This window comes from Stegodyphus dumicola, chromosome 1 (assembly GCF_044657685.1).
Source record: "Stegodyphus dumicola isolate Sdum_Otavi_A_Nest chromosome 1, ASM4465768v1".
NCBI lineage: Eukaryota > Metazoa > Arthropoda > Arachnida > Araneae > Eresidae > Stegodyphus > Stegodyphus dumicola.
Window position 1 is genome coordinate 258,268,447 of NC_140768.1, and position 21,854 is coordinate 258,290,300.

Here is a 21,854-nt window from a genome sequence, read left to right on the forward strand (position 1 = left end):
ATATTTGGTGGCAACATTATGAAAAGTGAAACGCCGTTTTATAGTGGATGACGGAAAATGCCAATACGAAATTAATAGCTCTTCTGGGCAAACTGCTCCTTGGGCTGAAAAAGAGATAGTTCCATATCTTCTATTCTGCTGAGACAATTGACGAAATTATGCCAAAGTGCCATGTTTTGTAAAAATCGCACGATTAGGTTTTAAAAAATTAGCTTTCAAAATTTTAGCTCCTCACTGCTAATCGAATTTTGTATATAGGGTGTTTCTAAATTAATATCGAGGTTTTAACGCTTTGTAGTATTTATTACGTAAAACTTAAAATTATAATTAATACATGATATGAAAGAGCAACTCATACAGTTACGTTTACAAGTGTTCAACGTGAGCAGCTTTCGTCACATGACACACATTAAGTCGAAAACCCTTGGTCCAACTAATTGCACGCTGACAGTAACTACAAATTCAGTCTTTGCAAACTGCAGAACAAAAAGCTTTCTGTTCACTAGTCGCCATTTTTGTTACTAGCGTTTTCTGGCGCATGCGCGTACCAACGAACAGATGTGTTTGAGTTGCTTTCATTTCATGTATTAATTAGGATTTTTAAGTTTTATGTAATAAATACTACAAAGCGTTACAACCCTGATAATTCATTTAGAAACACCCTGTATATTTATTAATATTTCTTTTTTCCTTACACTTACTTGATTCCTTCTTTCACAGTTCAAAATTTAGGTTCAATCCAAATAAAATTCGCAGATATTTCCTGATTTAATTTTAAAATTTATGTTTTTAGAAACTTTTATAAATTTTTCTAAAAAACTGCTTGAATTATAACCTAAAAAAATTATACTATCACCTTAAAAATTGGGAGGAAAAAAAACTATTTAACGCAATTTCAAGGTCAGCAAACGTTTCACTAGCTGATGCTCCCGTGTCTGCTTCAACTACAACATTAAAGTCATCTTCTTCCTCAACACTTTCTTCTCTCAAACTTTCAATAAGTTCATCATCATTTATAATTTGAAATCCAAGGTCTGAGGAATCACACAGCATCCATTCTGCTGTATCCTCAGCACTAACTTCTTAACATCCAGGAGTTTTCAAAAGAAATTGTTTTAATTCCTCAAGTGACACGTCATCCTCATCTTCTCCTGTCTGTTCCCTTTCCTTTTCTTCTTTTTCCTTTTTCTGCTTTTCCTTCTCTTCTTCAGATGATTCTGAAAAATTCTGAAATTCTGAAAACGATTGAGATAATCAACGATTCGGATAGTCGGAGGTCGGATAATTGGAGTTGTGCTGCGGTATTACAACATTTGCTCTATTAATAGAAGAATTAACGTTAGAACAATATATGCATCAGTTATATTAACTTGAAACAAAAGAGTTGCCAACAGTAACTATTTATTTAAAATGCTGACATTAACGAACAATTTTCGATATACAGTGATGTCACATGCAATCGCGGGCTTTCTTCAGCATCAGAATATGACCTTATATAATAGTATGATGTTTAATGTTTGGCAATGTTATTTTTATTCCATATTTTGTAAAACTTACAAATTTTTGATTAGCATAACTCACAATTTCAAAGCAAGCGGTAGCAACATATTTCGAAATTAAGCATTTTTATCTCCAACGCAAGCGACTATTACCACACTGAAAAATGAGTGCGAAAATTAATGTTTTCAAAGTTTTTAATTGATATCTCGGCTGATTAAAGTCGTACGAAGATGGGAACAGTCGAAATAGCTTCCCACGAATTTTTGGAATCGGGAATAATGCATTTAATGTTTGGCAATATTATTCTTATTTCTTATTTTGTAAAACTTAGAAATTTTTTATTAACAAACTGCACGATTTGAAAGCGAGAAGTGGCAACACTGGCCTGTTTTTACTTCCCTGTAAAGGAAGTATTGGAAGTAAAGGAAGTATTGTAATCTCGAAAAATTCCGAATCAAATGCAATTTAGCAATGTTTTTGCGCGACATCTGTACCTAAGGACAGAATAAAGGACTCTTTTTCCCAAAACGGGTTGGAGAAAGTATTTAAAATGGGTTCAGAAGAGAATTCTTTCGTAACTTTTGTACGTACATACGTATGTATGCATGTATCTCGCATAACTCAAAAACAAGTAGCCTCAGAACGTTGAAATTTTACACATAGGACTGCTATAACATGCAGTTGAGCACCTCCCTTTTTGGCTACAATCGGCCGCACCAGAAGTGTATATATAATATATATATATAAATATACAAAACAATTTTTTAAAAACAAAATATAAATGTCTAGCATTTTCGCGCTTTAAGCTGAAGCAAATTATCATTAAAGGCATAAAGTAAGAAATTTAGAACTAATGTTACACAGAGACAAAAATTTTGAAATTCATAATTAATAAATTTTAAATAATCTTATAAATGCAACAAAGAACTTAATAAATGTAAAAACTAAAACTTTTAAAATTTTTACTTATTGGATACTTACGAAAACTTTCATAAAGACAAAGAAAAAATTTAAATTTATATTTGCTTTCTATTTGAAGTTTAAAGGTTTAACCTGGAAGAAATTTTTATTGAATATATTTTGTAGTTCAAACTCATTAACAGCTAAATATTAAATTTTAGACTAAAGTTTATTTCAGATAATTGCAGTACTTTGAAATAACCACTAAATTCCGTTAAAAGGAAGTTATTTCCTTTTAACGTTACCCGGAAAACAGAAATTTCAGAATAATGAAGCGCTTCCAGCTGCCAGCTGGCAAATTAAATTTACTCACTGTACCACCGTGGGAAATTCTCCAAACTCGTCCTCCTCGCGTGGCCTGGCATACAAGCCTACAGTGACACAGACAAAGCCATTCTGTCTTTTGTCTTTCAACAGCAGTTGCGCACACATACCTTTATCTTCTTTATCTTTTATGGAATTAGCATTTGCTAACTCCATATCTGTATGTCTCTAAAACTATAAGCACGGTATTTGAGACAAATATATGATTGCAGTGTATTTTGAAGCTACATAAAATTCCTTCAGATGGAGATTACATGCGGCCTGCTAGCGGTGCTAAGGTCACTGGTGTAAAAAAAATTTCAAGGTATATATCTGAAAATCTCTTATCTTGTTCGGTAAATCATTAACTTTCATGCATAAAATTGGGAGTGTGAAAATGCAAAACTGTTCATATTTAAAGCTCTGAAGAATCCTGGTATCCAGTAACAATAGTATAAGCCATAAATCTGATGGTACACAGTTTTAATGGAAATTATATTTTTAATAAATAAGGCAAATAGCTATTTGCAGGTCTAAACGCCATTTGCATTAATTTATTTATTAATGCAAATGGCATTTAGACCAAGACTATCTGTAGCGGCATAAATACATAGCAAAGAGTTTTGTAAGGAAACCTAATTTATATTTACTTATTCGGGGGAAGGGACGAAAATTTATGTATATAACTTGATTTCTATTTGCATCAAATCCTTAGATTTTATTAGTTGATAAAACGATTAAACAAAGGATTCCTTAGATGCCGTTCTAATGAATATTTATAATTCATTTTCGTTCAAAATGCTTTCATTTTTTCGATGTAACTTACTTGTCATTAATTATTGATTGATGTCATGTATGTTAACAAAATTAACATTTTCTCAAGTCATTTGATTCTTCTTCAACTTACATACTATTGAAACCTTTTTGAAAGAGAACTTAGTTAATTGGAAATATTTACGGGAATAGGAAATAAATGATAAAGGTTGCTTGAAATACCAGCACATATTATATAGGTCCAGTTTGGAAAGCAGCGTAGTAAAGAAGTGAGTGAAATTCATAGTGAATTAGTTAGTAAAAGATGAAAGAGATTGCATTTGTCCAAACACTGAAGAGCAAATGAAAGTATTTTAAAAATAACATTGCACTTTATGATAGCTTTCTGAAAGTGAACGAAACCCATTAAAAGAGAGAACGTCATTTTCCAGTTATGAACAGGTTTTTTTTTCGTCCGGTTGCAGCGCCTATCAGGAAACTGCGACACACAACAGAGCAGAAGCTATCACCCTCTGAACCCAAGTGTCCTTGACTATCAGTGATAAATAAAGACTAGTTTTATTTCTAAGAGATCAAATGGAACCAATGGTATTTCAAGCAATTGTCAGCCTGCTATGTTTGTGTACTTCTCTAGGCGAAGCTTCTTCAACATTTGGTAGGTTAGAGTTTCTTAAATACATTTACTTACTTCTATATTTTTATTTTATAAAATTGCATTCCGAAAATCATTTGTTAAATTTTATTTTGTCGTAAAAAAGAATCGTAGAACCTAAAAGCATATTTTGTTTTCATTAATATGAGGCTAGTAGTCACCGTTTTGGCCGGAAATAAGGCTTCACTACTTAAGCTGTACTTTTGGAGCAGTCAACCATTTTAAAATATATTAACAAAGTTATGTAATTTTCTAAGAATTTTTGAAAAAGCGTACTAGTATTTTATCCATTTTCCTCCTTCATTTAAAGAATTTAATTATCTTTATTTCATGACATTTTGAAATTATCAGTTTTCAGAATTTTTAATTATCATTAAGGTAGTTTTTAGACTATTTAACTATCATTATTATTTAATTATAATTTAATCATCATTATATTTAATTTTTATACAATTTAATAGCCGTGCTGATACTCTTTGTTTTAATAGAAGTGCCTTAAATGCAAGCTCTTTGTTTTAACAGAAGTGCAGCGTCAGCATGTGTGAAAAGCAGTCTCATATTCAACTTGAAACAATTTTCTCTTATATAAATGATATGCTTAAATATTAACTGAAAAGGAAATACAGAGTATTAAAAACATTAAAAACCTTATCTGAAAGAAAAAATAGCCTGCTTCGGCTATTTTTTCTTTCAGATAAGGTAATAAGTAAGTTTTTAAATAAGTAAAAACTAATAAGTAAATTTTTAAATATTAAGTTACAATTAATACAGCCGGGATCATTTGCGCTGTTCCTTAATAGTTGCTATCAAACTGTAGAACAAGAAAGAAACAGACTGTGATTTAGTAATCGTAATATTAATCTTGCTTGGTAATTAAGTTTGTCAATGCGATAGCTATTTTCATCTGCTGTTTCCTTCAGTCAGTATATGAAGTGGTGGAGTAAAAGACGAATGGATTGCTGCAGTTTTAATATGTAATGACGTCGTCAGTCGGTATAGTGATTAGCGATGCTGACTGTCTTAGCGATGGACCCGGGTTCGAATCCCTTCTCTTTCTCGGAAAAGGTATGATTTAACTATCCGCCCCTTCATTGGAGGCAACGGTGGGCACCTAGCCACTAGCAACCACGCTAGGCAACGTAGCCACCCTTGCCTAGCGTGGCAAGCTAGGTTGCTATGTGGCCACAGCAATGGTGGCCAACTAGCAACAACCGCAACTTGTAGTTGCACAAGGCTAATTGCTATTAAATAAAGCGCCCTAGCATTAAGAAAAAATGTATGATAACGTAAGATTTGTAGATGCAGTTGCGAATTTCACATGCGCTTTCTTGAAGACGGTCATCAAAATCACAGCAACAAAAGTATCACAAGCAAAATCATAGTAGTGAAAAAAACTCGAAGGGAAACTATTACTTTGCATAACACTGTCAGAAAAAAAAATCGAACAAGAACGAAATCTCAAATTTTTTAAATATCGCAGCAATAAGGCAACAGAATTTTCCAACATCGAAACATCAGCGTTTAAAACGCCTTGTTGAAAAAAAAAAAAAAAAAAAAAAAAGCATATTTTTACCGACTTTTTTAAACTTTTTAAATGTGTAAAATTCGTACAATATGGACGTAACAAACTGGATCCCATTCTGTATGTCTCCTACAGACATAATAACCTAATGCACAGGTTCTACATTCAAGTTCGAGACTGATTTAAGCTTAAAAGCCATTGTGCAACAAAGCGCACAACCGAATCTTTCGCTTCTAAAAAGAAGTGTAAGATTCAACACAAAGTATCTATGTAGTACTTTCTATTAAGCTGGACAGGATTTCAAAAGTTGATTGCTAATTCTATTCCGCTTGTACCATTGCTAGTAGCTGGTCTTCGAAATATTTACTGTAATGCCCACTTAGTTAGCTTCCTAGTATTTATTTCATTGCATTCTCTTTCATATTGAATGTTTTTTATGCTGCACATGTACAAGTCTTTCTCATTTCGTAATTCTTTAAATACACATTTCCTTTTGTATGTTAACAGGACTTTTTTCCTTCCTTTTCCGAAGTTCTAGGTCAGTCTTTAGATATGCCTATTTTAAGCTCTGAAAAACATTGGCAGCAGACATTTGGTTTATGTAGTTAAATACCTTCAACAAAATTTTATTTTTAAAACTTATTTATATAATATATTATATTGAATAATTTTAAATTTTTCCATTTAGAGCTTGCTCCTGAAGATTATCTACGATGGAACTATACTTATTTCAACGAGAACTGTACTTATGTTACTGGTGATAGAAATCCATGCCAAGATATAAGAATATGCAATTTTGCTGTTGCATCCCAAGCTCTTGGTGGCTGGCCTACTTTGTGCGGGTGGGTACATATTAAAGTACCCAAAGTATGCTGTGGCTTACCGTTAGTTCTCGGTCCTAAACTTATGAAGAAAACTGATGAAGAAAAAGCAAGAAAGAGAGGTAATTTTCCATTTTAAGATACGTGTCTTCGTTATAATATTTGAATGTTTGTATATGGTAATTCAGGAATAATAAGTAATTTCGAATTTAAATTATAATATTATTGAGCTGTTAACTCGAAAATTTCGAATTGAAAATATTCGTGAAGAAACTAAGTTTGAATAATAACTCAGTTATTTCAGCTGAGAGGAATTAGTTCTTTTAATAATATTTTCAACGAAAGACAAATATATTATTATTTATTATTAAGCAGACGTTTTTAGGCATTTCTAAATATATATTTTTTTACATTTGTTTGGATCAGAACCATGGAAATTAAAAATAATTAATTTTAAATTCAAAAACATTACTAAACACCATTCTGGAGATAAAATTTGCAAATGTGCAATACAAAAGAGCTTATTAGAGAATAAATATATGTGAATTAGATCATGAATATTCCAAACAGGAACATTACGGATGTGAAATTTTTTTGCTTCATCGCATTAATATTTTGCCTTTAATTAAATGATAATGAATTAGAAAATGTAATAATCTAGCAAAATTTTAAGTGTTATTGAATTTGGCTGATAAACTTTCTATACAACTTTGCTATATTGCAAGTGAAAAATAAATTTTATACATTAAAAAATTTAAATTAAAAGAATAAAAATAATTTCGCTGCAAAAGATGCGATGTGTCTTTTTCAGCTTCATTTGGAGCTAATGTCACATATGTTTCTCGATACACTGTAATACTATACACTGGAACTACTATAGTTTGTTACTAAATAATAGTCACTTCAGGGTAATGATCATAAATGAAAGTAGGGTCACTACAAAATAACACACTTTAAATACTTCACAGTAACACTCTTTAATAGAAGTCTGATATAATACTGAGATGAAGAGAAATTTTGTATAACATGACTTCTTAAATTATTTTAAAAACATAATTCTTTGCGTTCTTTCCAACATGACCTTCAACTTCGTACTCTGTGTTCCTGCAAATAGCTGTTTGCAAGGATCCAAGCTTTTAAAAAAAAAATCAGCGTCTCTTCTGAAAGACAAAAGTTTTACTAGAATTCTCTACATCAGTGGTATCAAATCTATGGGTAACGACCTTAAGTGAGGTCGCCAAAATTTACAGTAGAATCGCAAATCGGATAAAAAAAAATTCTCAAATAAATTTAATTGAATAAAAACACAAATTTTGTGAGAAAATATTTTGGTTTATAAAATGTGAAATTTTATTAAATTCTAGACAGTTTATTTTCAGAATAATGGTTTCAAACAAATAGACCCTATCTCTTTTAAATCGTAGCTCTAAAATTTAGTTTGGTCCGATTTGCCTCGGACGGCGTCATGTACTGTCTGTCTATCATAGAAACAGCTCTCGACAGATAGTCTGCACCTGTCTACTGCCGTAGATACTTTGATACTTTGGTTGTTTATTCTGGCATGCAGCGGGAGATACACTACTCCCGCTCTTTCCAGATTCCTTAATGAACCCCCTTAGTGTCCTGACATATGTAGAAGTCCAAAAATAAAGCTTTTCCAGTTGAGATAGCCTTGTAAAACTAATAGAGAAGTGTAGCCTAAAGCCCTAAGCCTAAAGCCTGAAGCCGAAGCCCTAAGCTTCGGTGATCAGCAAGCCGTGTTATTGCCGTAGAAACGAGACCTAGCCTATTTTTAATACGGTTGCCTTAAAGAATTGCTTTTCAATTTACCATCTTGGCGCGCTTAATAACAAATTCACGTTCTCTAAACATTCTCTTTCGAGCGACAAATATTCGCCGAAAGCAAAATAATAATAAAACATTCCTCTGGCTCACTCCTACATAAAATATACTATCTCTGTTGCTATAGCGGCCACCACCAACTAGACATAATGGCGAAACAATTCTCCTTGTAAACAGATAGTAAAACCGCGTCCGTTTTCAAAGGACATTTACATAAATAAATGACGAGAGAGCAAAGTTCGCTTTTCATCAATGTGGCACATTTGTGAGTTTATTTAAAATTTTGGTGTACAATTTTATATTTTACATAGTTTGGTGTTAAACTGACTGTTTTTAAAGTTACACATTTTATGTTTCGTCATGGATAAGTGGCCAGACATTAAATGAGAAGAGCGCTTCGATTTCGGTTGCTTTAACTTCCGATGCTAACCAGATACGTTTTCAGGCAACCGACCAACCGTCTGTTGTCTCTACAGACATAAAGATGTGAAAGCAAACAAACGAGTTCTTAAATTTGGTAATGAGCTTGTAGAGACATTAGGTTGTTTCGAAGCAGGAGACGTGAAAAACTGTGCAATGCCCTTGCCGGGAATCGAACCGGGGACTTCTCGAATACGCATGGAGCGTACTAACCACTAAATGCTAAGAAGGTGGGAGAAATGCCTTATATACTTCCCCTTTTAAAGGGCGACTGGGGTTTTAGGGGACCCAATCGCCAAATCCTGGTGGAGAAAAATCATCATCTACCACCTTTTAGTTCGGACGCCACTGTAGAAGACATTAGGTTATTATTTGGAAGCAGGAGAGATAAAAAATGAACAATGCCCTCGTCGAGACTTTTTCAGAAATAAAATAGAGAAATGGAAACAAAACTTTGTGGGTAATTTTACAAATATCAATAAAAAATCATTGGAACGCTTCTTCCCGAGTGAGCAATTGTATAGATAAAATTGGCATGCCGTACACAATTGCTGAAGAGTTAATTGTTCCAGTAGCCCAGGATATAGTAGGCATTACATTTGGGGAAAACGAAAGTAACAGATATATTTAACACTATTCTCTGATAAAGCAAGTGGTCACAGAATATACGTAATGGCAGATAACGTGGAAACTGAATTTTATAATCAGAATCAAAAACGTATAATTTTAGTGTTGGTTGTGCATTAGCACTGAAGGCGTAATGAGTACGTTTCCTCAAGCACAGTTTTCATTAAAGAATCATAAGTCAAAAAATTAACTACGAAATCTTTATTTAATAAAATAGGATAATTCTGCTTAACTTAAGCATAACAATAAAGTAATAATCTTCACACACATTAAAACACTGAATTATCGAAAAGGAGATAACTTATATAGAATCATCATCAGTCCTAAATATCATCAGGGCCCACCAGAGGCCGAGCGGTAAAGTCGCTGAACACTGGTAGTTCGGTCCGAGGTTCGAATCCCGCGAACGGGCTGGCTGCATGGGCGTTTTCGTGGTTTTCCCCATGTGTAACGTGTATACGAGCCAGTTTCCCTTAGAAACGAAGGCATCCCTCCTCTTAGGCAGATAGCCCTCGAGGCTTTGCCATAATCACACACACACACACAAATATCATCAGGCTTACCTATTTTAGGCAATAAGAAAAAGAAAACAGGAACATACGTTGACATACGTCTTAGGCAGATAGCCCTCGAGGCTTTGCCATAATCACACACACAAATATCATCAGGCTTACCTATTTTAGGCAATAAGAAAAAGAAAACAGGAACATACGTTGACATAGTACTTGAAAAGAGAAAGTACTAAACGAATACACTCCACGTAGGTAAAGTGAAAGTCAAATATACTGTACTGCTTTTTTTTTTTACGAACTTTACTTTCTCTCGCCAATATATATCTTGGCGCACGTTCGTTTCGTATGCCTTTCGAGTTTCATTATGCAAAATACCTAAATTTATGCTAAGATTGCCCCTGTTTTGCTAATGAAACTCATATCAATTGCAATTCATTCCTGCAAAACTGAAAACTGAAATTTAGCTTTAGGAATTGGTTTAGTCATAATATCAGCAACCATTTGCTCTGTTGAAAGATAAGCAAGTTTTACTATTCCTTTGTTATTCAAGTCGCGTATATGATGACCTTTTGTATCAATATGTTTTGTGCGCGAACTGAATTTTTCAGATTCTAGAAGTCTTATAGTAGACTGATTATCTTTAAATATCTTTATCGGTAGAGTTTGGGGTAGACTGAAATCTTCTGTTAATTTTAATAGCTATAAAAGTTCTTGCGTAGCTTGCGATAGTGCAACATATTCAGTTTCTGCTGAGGATAAAGAAACACAAGTTTGTTTTCTTGAAAACCACGAAATACAGTTTTTTCCTAATAAAATAACACTTTCTGATGTAGATTTTCTATCTTCAATATCTTGTCCCCAATCAGCATCTGAATAAACTGTAATATTAGGTTCTTCACTCGACGAAATTTGTAAGGATAGATTCTTTGTCGTGTTTAAGTATCTAATGATTCTTTTAACAGCATTCCAGTCCTTTTGATGTGGATTATTACACCTTCTGCTGAGTATGTGAGTTGAAGCTGTGATATCTGGTCTTGTGATAAACGATATATACAAAAGACTTCCAATAGCTTGGCGAAATTTATCATTTGAAGTTAGGAGATTTTCTTCCTTGTTTAAGTTATAATAGTTTGTTTCCATTGGTGTGCTAGCGGGTTTCGCTTCTTCAAGTTGAAATTGCTTGATAAGTTGATTTATTTTATTTTTCTGTGACAAGAGATAACTTCCATCTTTCTTGCGATTTATTTCCATGCCTAAGAAATATTTAGCTTTACCAAGATGCGTTATTTGGTAACGTTTCTTTAAATCATTAATTGTTTGAAGAATTAGTCCTTCTTCTGTAGAACTTATTAGGATGTTATCAACATACACTATTAAATTAATTCTTTTATCACAAACCACTTTTGTGAAAAAATACGGATCTGCTTTGCTTTGACTGAACCCAAGATTCTTCAATGTATTTTCAATTTCTGCATTCCAGCACCTAGCTGCTTGTTTGAGACCATAAATCGACTTCTGTAATTTACAAACTTTATGTCTTTCTTCCGGAACCACGAATCCTTCTGGTTGTTCCATATATATTTCTTCATTTAAGTTGCCATACAAAAAAGTTGTTTTAACATCTAGTTGATGTACCTTGGCATTATTATACGCTGCCCATGCTAAGAAAACTCTTATCGTAGTGTGTTTCACTACTGGTGAAAATGTTTCATCATAATCACTGCCGTATTTTTGAGTAAATCCTTTGGCTACTAAGCGTGCTTTGTATTTTATATTTTTACCAGTTTCATCATTATTTTGTCTTAAACACCCATTTGCTGCCTACTGCATGTTTTTCTCGTGGTAATTCTGTAAGTGTATAGGTTTCATTTTCTACTAGAGAATGTATTTCTTCTTGCATAGCCTTGATCCGAGCTTCTTGTTCACGTTTTGGTAAATTTAGAATTTCTTCAAAGCTTTCTGGATCTTTATTTTTTAGGTAAGATTGATTCTTCGTCTTCTGCTTTATAAGAGAATCTTTCCGGTGGGACCCCTTTGGTTCATCTGCTAGAAACCCTTCTTTCTACATTTTCTTCACATTTAATTAACTCTTTAACAGAACTTTTTGAATCTTCTGTAAAATCATAGCCAAGAGATGTTTCTTCATTATTTTCTTCATCTGCTTGCGAGTTATTGAAGTGAATTAATTCTAAATCTTCAGCATTATTTTCTGCATGTTTGTCAGATAAAGACGCGTTTTCTGAAAATGTAACAGTTCTACTTACTATTATTTTCCTTCCAACTACATAAATCCTGTATCCCTTACTTCGTAAATCGTATCCTACGAATATTCCTTCTTCGGCTTTGTTGTCGAATTTACGCCGTTTTTGTTTGTTCACATAATAAAATGCTTTACAGCCAAATACTCGTAAGTGACTTAAGTTTGCTTTTCTACCATTCCACAATTCATATGGTGTTCTATCTGTGGTTTTAGTTGGTAACCTATTTTGAAGATATGCAGCAGTAGCTGCTGCTTCAGCCCAGAATCCTTTCGGTAATTTAGAGTTTATTAGCATAGCTTTTGTCATTTCTATTAAAGAGCGATTTTTCCTTTCTGTGCCGGACAATAAGGAACCGAAGTTTACTGAAAAATGCCAAGTTTCTTTAAATAATTTTCAGTAGTTTCGTTACAGTATTCTGTATCGTTGTCGGATCTGAGAACCTTTATTTTCTTTCTAAATTTATTTGTTGTCGATGCAACATACTGTTTAAGTTTGTCGAATACTTCATCTTTTGAAGTAATAAAATAAATTTGAGTATAACGCGAATAGTCATCAATGAAAGTTACGAAATATCTTTTCCCTCCTAAGCTGTTGACTTTCTAAAACTAGTTTTGGGATAAGATTTTTCAGTTAGTTTCGCTTTTACACAAGTAGAACATTCCACACTATGAGTGCATTTGCCAAGTTTAATGCCGTCTGCCAAATCATTTTTCTCAAGTGTTTTTATGGCATCTATATTTTTGTGGCCTAATCTTTGATTTGATGCCATTTTAGTATACAGTTCGTATTAGAACATGAAATATCATTAGCTAAGTATGCTTTCTCGTCAATTGAGTTTGCGGTCAATTTATATAAACCTTGCTGAGCGTTGCCGTCGGCTACGAGTATATTGTTACGCTTTATGTAACACTTATTACTATCAAATGTAACAATGCAACCTTTATTCGTAACAGATTGAACAGAAAGTAAATTAATATCTAGACCTGGTACATACAATACATTTTCTAATTTTTTTATTTGTGTAATCTGACCCTTTAAGTTTTGAACTTTAAAATAGCCTTCATCAATACCATAAGAATTTAATTTAACACCATTGGCTACAGTTACTATTTGTTTATTACAGTCATTTAACTGAGAGAAAAAATTCTTATCACTCGTTATATGAGTTGAGGCTCCTGAGTCGATAACCCATTCTTGCGTTTGCGTGTTTTCATGTTTATTTTCCACTTTTATAACTTGATTAAACTGAATCTGTGAATTTTCAGTTTCAATACTTTTAAGATACTTATTTTCTTTAAGTTTTGTTATGTTTTCTACACTTTGCGTATTTGCTATTTGGCATGCATTACTTTTATAATTTTGAGAATAATTTCTTACTTTACTGTTATTTACATCTGTTTTCGGGGAAGTTCTAGCGTTGCGTTTTAAATGAAAACAGTCATTTATCGTATGGTTATTTCTCTTACAATAAGTACAATATTGTGTAACATATTTTGATTTATTTCCGCTTTTACTTTTTAAAGCAACTCAATCGTATTTTTGAACTTTCTTAGTTTCCACATGTCTACAAAACTCATCTATTAGTTTGTTTTTAACATATTCTAGCGATAATTCAGCTTTCGATTTACTTTCTATTGCAGTTATTAAGGAGTTGTATGAATTTGGTAAAGAACATAGTAATATTGCTATTAAGTTATTTTCTTTAATTTCTTCACCTATACTACGAGCTTTTCAGCCAATTCTAGTACTCCTTTGATATGTTACTGCATTTAGAACTTTCATTATATCTAATGGAATATAGTTTTCTAAGAAGAAATAATTTGTTTGTTAAATTTACACGTTATTGGACACATTTTAACTTCTGCCAAATTTCTTTTGCAGATTTACTATGCAATACATGGATAATTTCCAAATCCGAAATATTTAGGCATATTAAAGCTTTAGCTTTACGATCATTCTTTAACCAAATATCAGTAATAGTTTCCGGTTTTTCTTCGAATACAACATCATCTAAACCTTCTTTTATTAGAAGTTGTTCAATTTTAAATTTCCACACTGAGTAATTTTCATCTGTTAACTTTTCTATACAAACTGATTCTTTTAGAATAGACATAATTATTCGTTACAATTATTCTTATAAACTTTGTAACTAGTATTTTCAACAAAGAGTTTTAACACTTTATGCCCCTGGAATCTTACAACATGACAAAAATTTCAATTTTAGATAGAAGCATTTTCACAAAACAATTACCCTAATCAGTCTCATAATCTTTTGTTGCTTGTGTATTAGCACTGAAGGCGTAATGAGTACGTTTCCTCAAGCACAGTTTTCATTAAAGAATCATAAGTCAAAAAATTAACTACGAAATCTTTATTTAATAAAATAGGATAATTCTGCTTAACTTAAGCATAACAATAAAGTAATAATCTTCACACACATTAAAACACTAAATTATCGAAAAAGAGATAACTTACATAGAATCATTATAATTATATATAATTAAAACTTTCATTGGGGTTTTGAGTTCGTCCGTGTAAGCACTTTGACAGCAGTTTTTTGTCAGACAGACTTCTAAACACAGCATTTCCACTTTTATGTCAGCATTTCCACTGTTATCTTCAACTGTTTCTTTTACAGCTTTCAACATGGATTCTTCAGCAATTTCTGATAATACAGGTAACAAAATTTTGTTATACTTCTGAAAGTCACTTGGCGGAGGGGGTAAGTTCATAACAGCGCAGAATGTCTCTGCAGCTTTCTTCCCTTTACCAATGCAACGCATTGCATAAGTAAGGCGTAAATTAACATCGTAGCATCTTTTAGATTTTTTAGATGTCATACTACTCGTAGAATATCCACATGCAGTACACAAATACAGTAAACTTACTGCAAGTCCTCTGCGGGAATTACTTTGGTCTATCACATCAAAAGAATCACATTTCCCACAGTTCTTACATTTTGCAAATGCCTTCAATAAATGCAATAATGTTTCTGTTTCAATTATAAAGTTTCTACTCTTCTGAGACTCTAAGAACTCATCTTCGCCATTAACTATGCCGATTTTGTACTCAAATGCACTCATATTTAGGGGAGACTTACTTACATTATGGGTAACATCTTTCACATATGTATGTTGATTTCCGATATATTTTCTCTTCCCGAATGATTTTTTTCTCGGCATTTCCTTATTTAAAACTTTTATTCACTAACATAACACAATAAAACAATCAAAAATAAACACAGAAAGCACGAATTTAAATGAAAAAGAACGAAAAGAATAGCGAAACACAAATTAAACAAAGCCAAGTTGTAAATACGAAATTCGACAATTATCCACTACACAGCTTAGTAAATAAGCCAATTTAAAAACGTGTTGCCAAATGTCTTTCAAAAGAATCATATTCTGACCAAGGAAGTAATAAAAACTGCTAAAACATCTGTATGTGCAAGTGATATTAAACAACGATAAAACATCTGTCCCTTTAAACTTGTGGGCGTGCAGTGCTTGTTTACATTTTAAACGAGAGATTTCGCCCTTTTAAAATTTCGAAACATGCATAAATTATATATTTTTGAAATCGTCTGAGTCTACTTTATTTTTCTAGAGCAAAATTGAAAATTCGAAAATTTTTATGTCATTTGTCCCCTTAAGTCTTCAAGAAAAACAATGAAAAATATTAATAGCTATGAAAAAATCAAAGGCTTTATAAAGAAAATTGATTTGTTGTTCTCCTACTGCAAGGAGATTAATTTTGAAGCATTTCCTACTTAAGAAAGGTTTGTTATGGAAAACAAATTAAAAGCTTTCAAACGGTTATTAAAGATAACAACTCATTTGACAGATCTTAAATATCAGTTTAATACTTATTTTAAGAAAAATCTTTCTTAATGTGAATGGATCCGAAATCTCTTTCAGTGTGTGTTACCCAAAATTTAGCATTTCATTTAATCGAAAAACTAAACTAAAATCTGATGAAGAATTAAAATTTCTTTCCAAAGCACATTTTGGCTTAAAGTTCGAAATGAATATCCAGAATTGTCTGATGCATCTATAAAGGTACTATTGTCATTTGCACCATCTTATATATACGAGATTGGAGTTTCTCAATTTTTCTGTCTTAAATCTAAATACCGAAATGAGCCACTTTTAACACTTAATTTGAGCAACATATAGCCAGAAATATCACTGTTTGTAAACAAAAAAAAAAAAAAAAAAAAAAAAAAAAAAATTAAATTAAATATGAAAAAAGTGAATTACTAGAAAAATATTTTATTATTACTTTAATATCAACATGTCAATTTATACTATTAACTTTACTGTCTGTTTCTGATGGCAATCATTTATTTACTAGCCAAAAGGTTTAAGGAGCCGTTCACACAAAAGGATTAACAAACCCTGAATAACCTAAATAGACCAATATTTATTTATAAACGATTATTTTATCTAAACAATTAAAATCTAATTCTTTTACTTTCGTTATTGAGCAGAATGTGGAACGAAATTATATTCTACAAGATTATCTCAGACGGAGAATCGATTTTTTGAAATATTACATGGATTACCTCCGGTGGATACAAGCAACCCTGATAAATTTGATCCTCCTTTGGGTAAGTGAAATGTTATAATTATATCTTAATTACAAACTAACCTGAAACTGAAATGATAATCTGTATATTTTTCTTAGAAAATTTATGTCTTGTATGGAAGACTATATGAACATGCTTTGCAGTGAAGACATCCAAATTCTTTTTATCATCCTATGCTTTTGAGCTAAATGACATATCTTTTGAATTTTTGTAAAATATCATGAATCGGAAAAGGCCCACTTTCGAATTAAAACTCTGTTAAATGGAAAATTTATTATGGGATTTAATCTTCTACAGAACATTCTACGTAGCATGAGAAAAGCGCCAGTGGATATGGGTATGCTTAAATATGTCACGTAAAACTATAGCTTAACTTATAAATTTTAGAACTGCATCAGGAAGATCATCAGGAAAAAAACAAAAATTTATTTATTTTTGTTTTTATTATTTATTTATATATTTATTATTTTTTCCTGATAGTAAAAAACAAAAAGACCCTAAGAAAGACCACCAGGAAAGAAACAAAAATAAATAAATTTAAAAAAAAATCTTAAAGGTTTCAGATTTTAAATTACGCCCAAAGGGGCGTTTTTGAACATTTTGTGTTACCTGTATTTATTAAATATCATGTTCTTCGCACTTAAACCATAAAATTCAGTTCAAGAACAATATCGCGAAATAATCTTAAAATGTTTAATAATCTTTATCTTTAGAATTTTCGATACACAGTCTGGCGCGCTGGAGATAAAAATGTTTTTTCTGTACAACGTTGCCGTTGCTCGCTTTGAAATCCTTGAGTTTTTTAATCAAAGGTTTACAAAATGGGAAATCGATAATAAAACAAATTCCAAATTTCAAATTTGATCTTCATTTTCATTCTTTTTAATAAAGTTTATTTTCATTTCCTTCCATGCCTGTAAATTTGTGTTAAACTCTTTTTATCAGCGTGTAATATTTTTTCTTTGAAAAATAAAAAGTTATATTTAGGCAAGTACAGTGGCCTTAAAAATGCACTCTACTAGCATATGAATTGAAAAATTCACTTAATTTAAACTTTAATTAATATTTCAGTGATACTCGCATTAATGCTGATTATTTTATTCAGAAAATGCAATAATTTCTTAGCCAAGCTTTGTTTTCGATTCTAGATCCATTTGTCTGAAATAAATTAAACTTCTGAATAATTTATATATCATAATGGTATCTGTATTCCCTCAAAGCGAATAACACGTCAGATATTTTTATAAGGAGAAATTTATTGATTACTTAAAACATCAATACTTCAGTTGTAACGAAAAACGATGATATAGACTTAGCAAAAATGTCTAATAAGAAGAAACGATGTCAAGCAATGCATATTTGAAACAGATCACTGATTCTAACGAAACCACAAACTCGAAAAACTGATTGTAACTTCCCTACCATAAATTATGTTGTTACAGAGATTGACAAGAGGAAGACTACACGGTTTGGGAAAAAAGTAGCAACAGAAAACATAAAAATCAGTAATAATTTCTTTTGAGACTTTTTATAGCACAAGAAAAACTGTAACTTAATTGGGCAAGAAATTAATTTATTAATTAACGAGAACTCAGAATTGTCAGTGATTATTTGTAACGGAGCACCCGCTCTTATATATTCAAACTCTTAGATGTTTAGACTCTATTTTCTCTGTTCTTAGATTCAAACTCTTAGAGACATTTTACGTATCTTATGCCGTGAAACAAGAATCAGTTATGCTTTTGCCGGGATTCGAACTCCGGATCACCCGATTATTGACCGCACGTGCTTCCGATTACACCACGAACTCGTGCGGCAAAGGACAAGACTAAATCCAGATAGTGACAAATTATCGTCCACCTAATTTTAATTCGGGAGTCACTATAGAGTGATAAGGTATTTATCGAAACAGGAAACATGAAACATAAGCTACGAGCTCGCCGGTGTTCGAACTCTGGACCTACAGACTGCCAGCTATATGTGCTTTCAATTATATAACAAGGCACACGAGAAAGAAGGAGAAAACTGCTTACAAATATATGCATTTAAAATATTATATTATATTGTTTCTATATATATATATATATTATAAACAAAGTTGTAAGAACTATACAAAAAAGACCAAAATTTTTTGGGCAATGTGCTGCAAAATTAAGGAAATGAGAAGAGAAATTGTAGTTAGTTCGCCAAAAAGTTACTAAAAGCTGTGGCTCCAAGAAAAATCCAACATATGCATATTCAGGAGTTTTTACAAGTTCGAATAAAAAACTATATGTGATATATTTTCGGTAGTTTAAGAGAGTTTTAAAAAACAAATTAAACTGAATGAAGTGACATATAAGGCTACATGTGAAATAAAATATAAATTATAAAACACAGTAAAATACTAATCGATGAAATAAGTTAAAGGCAAAAAATAAAATAAAACTCAGTAAAAAGCAGTCGAGGGAACAAGTAAAAAATATTAAAAATTATTAAAAATTAAAAGCGGAAAATGGTAAATTAGCTTAATTCGAGGTCCACTCTGGCGTTTCAAGGGAAATTTTCTGAGCGAACATCGAACCAAGCTAACTCCATTACGCGTTTCGCCGAAACAGACAATTGAAACTTTGCGTTGCTGAAAAAAATGATTTAATTAATTAAATAAACTGTCCTAAAAAAAAATTTTTGTCTCAATTCTCCGTTCCAATTTCCCGACGCGTCCGCATAAATTGACACATTAAGGTGTAAAAAATGTAAATGCAATTCCGAAGTACAGCAATAATAAAAATGAAAATAAATAACGGTATGCTATTAGTCAAAATATACAATAACGTACGGGCTGGACCTGCAAGCTTAGAGAATTAAAACTTTATAAAGGAATCTGAAATCAAATTTAAAGGAATAAAAAAAAATAAAACAACCAATAGCGTGGGTCTTGCTAAGACCAAGAAAAAATTTTTAAAAGAAATATTAAAAAAACAGACCTGTGGCAATGCTGTCTTCCCTTGCGTGGAATAAAACTAAAAGGGGTTGTAATTCCCCTCCGCGCTTTTCACTGCTCTCCAACTTGTCGTGTGACGTAGGAAGGGGGAAACGAGGTCACTGGGCAATAGCCAATGTCAAAAGACTGTCCGTTGGTTTGGATCCCGCCTAAAGCAAAAGGGGGCGAAAGACGTGGAAAAAGTTCAAAATGGCGTCTGTCAAGTAGTTTTAAGAATGAGGACTGGTGCAAAAGCGAAAATGGCTAATTCAGCTAAAAATTACTTAACATGGCCAATAAATTAAGAGAAAAATGGAAAAAATAGTCATTTGTTAATGAAAGTCGTAATTCTTCAAGCTAGAGGGCGATCAAGCTTCATGAAACGAAAAGGCCCGTTTGTTAATAATGGTAGTAGAATTGGCCATCAAAGTAATTTTAAACTATTTAAACAATAGTATTAAAAGTATTGTGCCAAATTTTTGGAATAAAGAAAACGTAGTGACAAGAATTATCTGTACATTTATACATTAGATTCTCAGAATCATATATATATATATAGTTTAAATATATATATAATATATATATAAATAATAGTTTTTAAATATATATATAAATATATTTATATATATATATTTATTTAAAAACTATTACCGTCATGACAGAACATAAGGACTTTTTTTTTTTTTTTTTTTGCCTTTTTACTTTTTACTATGGCAAAAACGAATATCGAAACAGAAATGAAAACAATAATTTTGATTGCTGTCGTTGTTTTCAAATTTTTGGAATTAATTTTAAGCAATATAAAATAAAATATGAAGTGCTTTTTTTAATATATAATCTTACAAGAGTTTTTATCTTAGAAAAAGGTTTTATTAAATTTAACTTCTACAAAATGTTAATGTAATAAAATGAAAAAAATAATAATAAATAAATAAATAAAAAAATATTAAAAAATCCGTAATTGTTAAAATATCAGATTTAATGGGAATATAGTAATAAATGTGAAGTTATTTTAAAATGAAACTGGTTGCACGAAAATCTTAAGAGAATCAATCATGCTAATACGACTTTACAACAGTATAGAATTCCCCCATATAGACCAGTATTTATTTAAGAGAAAAACTTGATTTATTTCGTAAAAATATTTTTAATATGAAATTTTTGTTCTTGAGAAACATGAGTGCATTTTTCCTTTAAAACAAATGTAAGGTTGAATTTTGCTAAGTTTCGATGCGGAAGAAGGAACTATGTTTCATTTGAATTTTCCAACTAAATTAACCCAAACAAGGCAAGATTTAAACAGAGAGATGAGAAGAAGGTAAAGAAAGTGTAGAAATGGAAAAAGTGAAGTAAAGTAAGAACGGTACATACAGCATAAAAATACGGTTTGGTTTATGAAAATTATTAAGGTAATCTAATTTTTCTTTTCGCTCGCTGAAAATGTTTTTTAATAGAATCTTGATATAAAAAGGTGGAGTTTGATTGATCAAACTGAAGTCCACCAGCGGTTGAACGTTAATAACGTAGGTTCAAATCCCGATGAACAGGCTAACTGCATGGGAATTTTTGTGATTGATTTTTTCCCTGCATACTGGGAACCTGAGCTAATTTATCTTAAAAAGTTCTCCACAGAGGCATCACTCTTCTTACACAGATAAAACTTGAGTACTTTGTCATAATCCAAAAGAAAATTTCTTAATTAAATCCCAGTCTACAGATCAAGTAAGTATTGCATGTACTTTTGTCACGTTGAAAGCGCAACAAGCAATAACATGCAGATGGGCAATTTAGAAGCACCTGCATGTTATTGCTTGATTATACTCCGAGTGTGAAAAAATAGATCAAAGTATCTGAAAAAAGACTTGCTGAAAATCAGTGAGCTTTGCTCTTTTTGCTTATGTTGCATGAATAAGTATGAGATTAATAAATAACTCTTTCTTACAGTTATGTTTGCAGCTTTTAATCCTTATCGTCTAGAATTAAGAAAAGGAGAAAATTTTGACATTTCTTGGAAAGTTAAATTTTAAATAGAAACCGTCTTAAGAGAGTTCAAGAGAGGTAGTTTACCGCAATTAAGTTGTGCAAGTAGTCAGGAGTAATTACCTTAAAA

General features: G+C 31.7%; 1 protein-coding gene across 2 annotated transcripts in view; it reads left to right on the forward strand.

The window, feature by feature from the left end:
* Positions 1-4,025: 4,025 nt before the first annotated feature.
* LOC118191129 (venom protease-like) overlaps positions 4,026-21,854 on the forward strand; it is a 52,769-nt gene continuing 34,940 nt past the window's right edge. The window contains exons 1-3 of one of the 2 annotated variants that reach the window (XM_085827369.1): positions 4,028-4,192; positions 6,400-6,654; positions 16,684-16,803. In XM_085827369.1, coding sequence (XP_085683495.1) covers positions 4,114-4,192; positions 6,400-6,654; positions 16,684-16,803 — 454 coding nt within the window. In that variant the 5' untranslated portion in view covers positions 4,028-4,113. Of the gene's footprint in view, positions 4,193-6,399; positions 6,655-16,683; positions 16,804-21,854 lie in introns of both variants that reach the window. The other variant, XM_085827370.1, reaches the window with a different exon arrangement.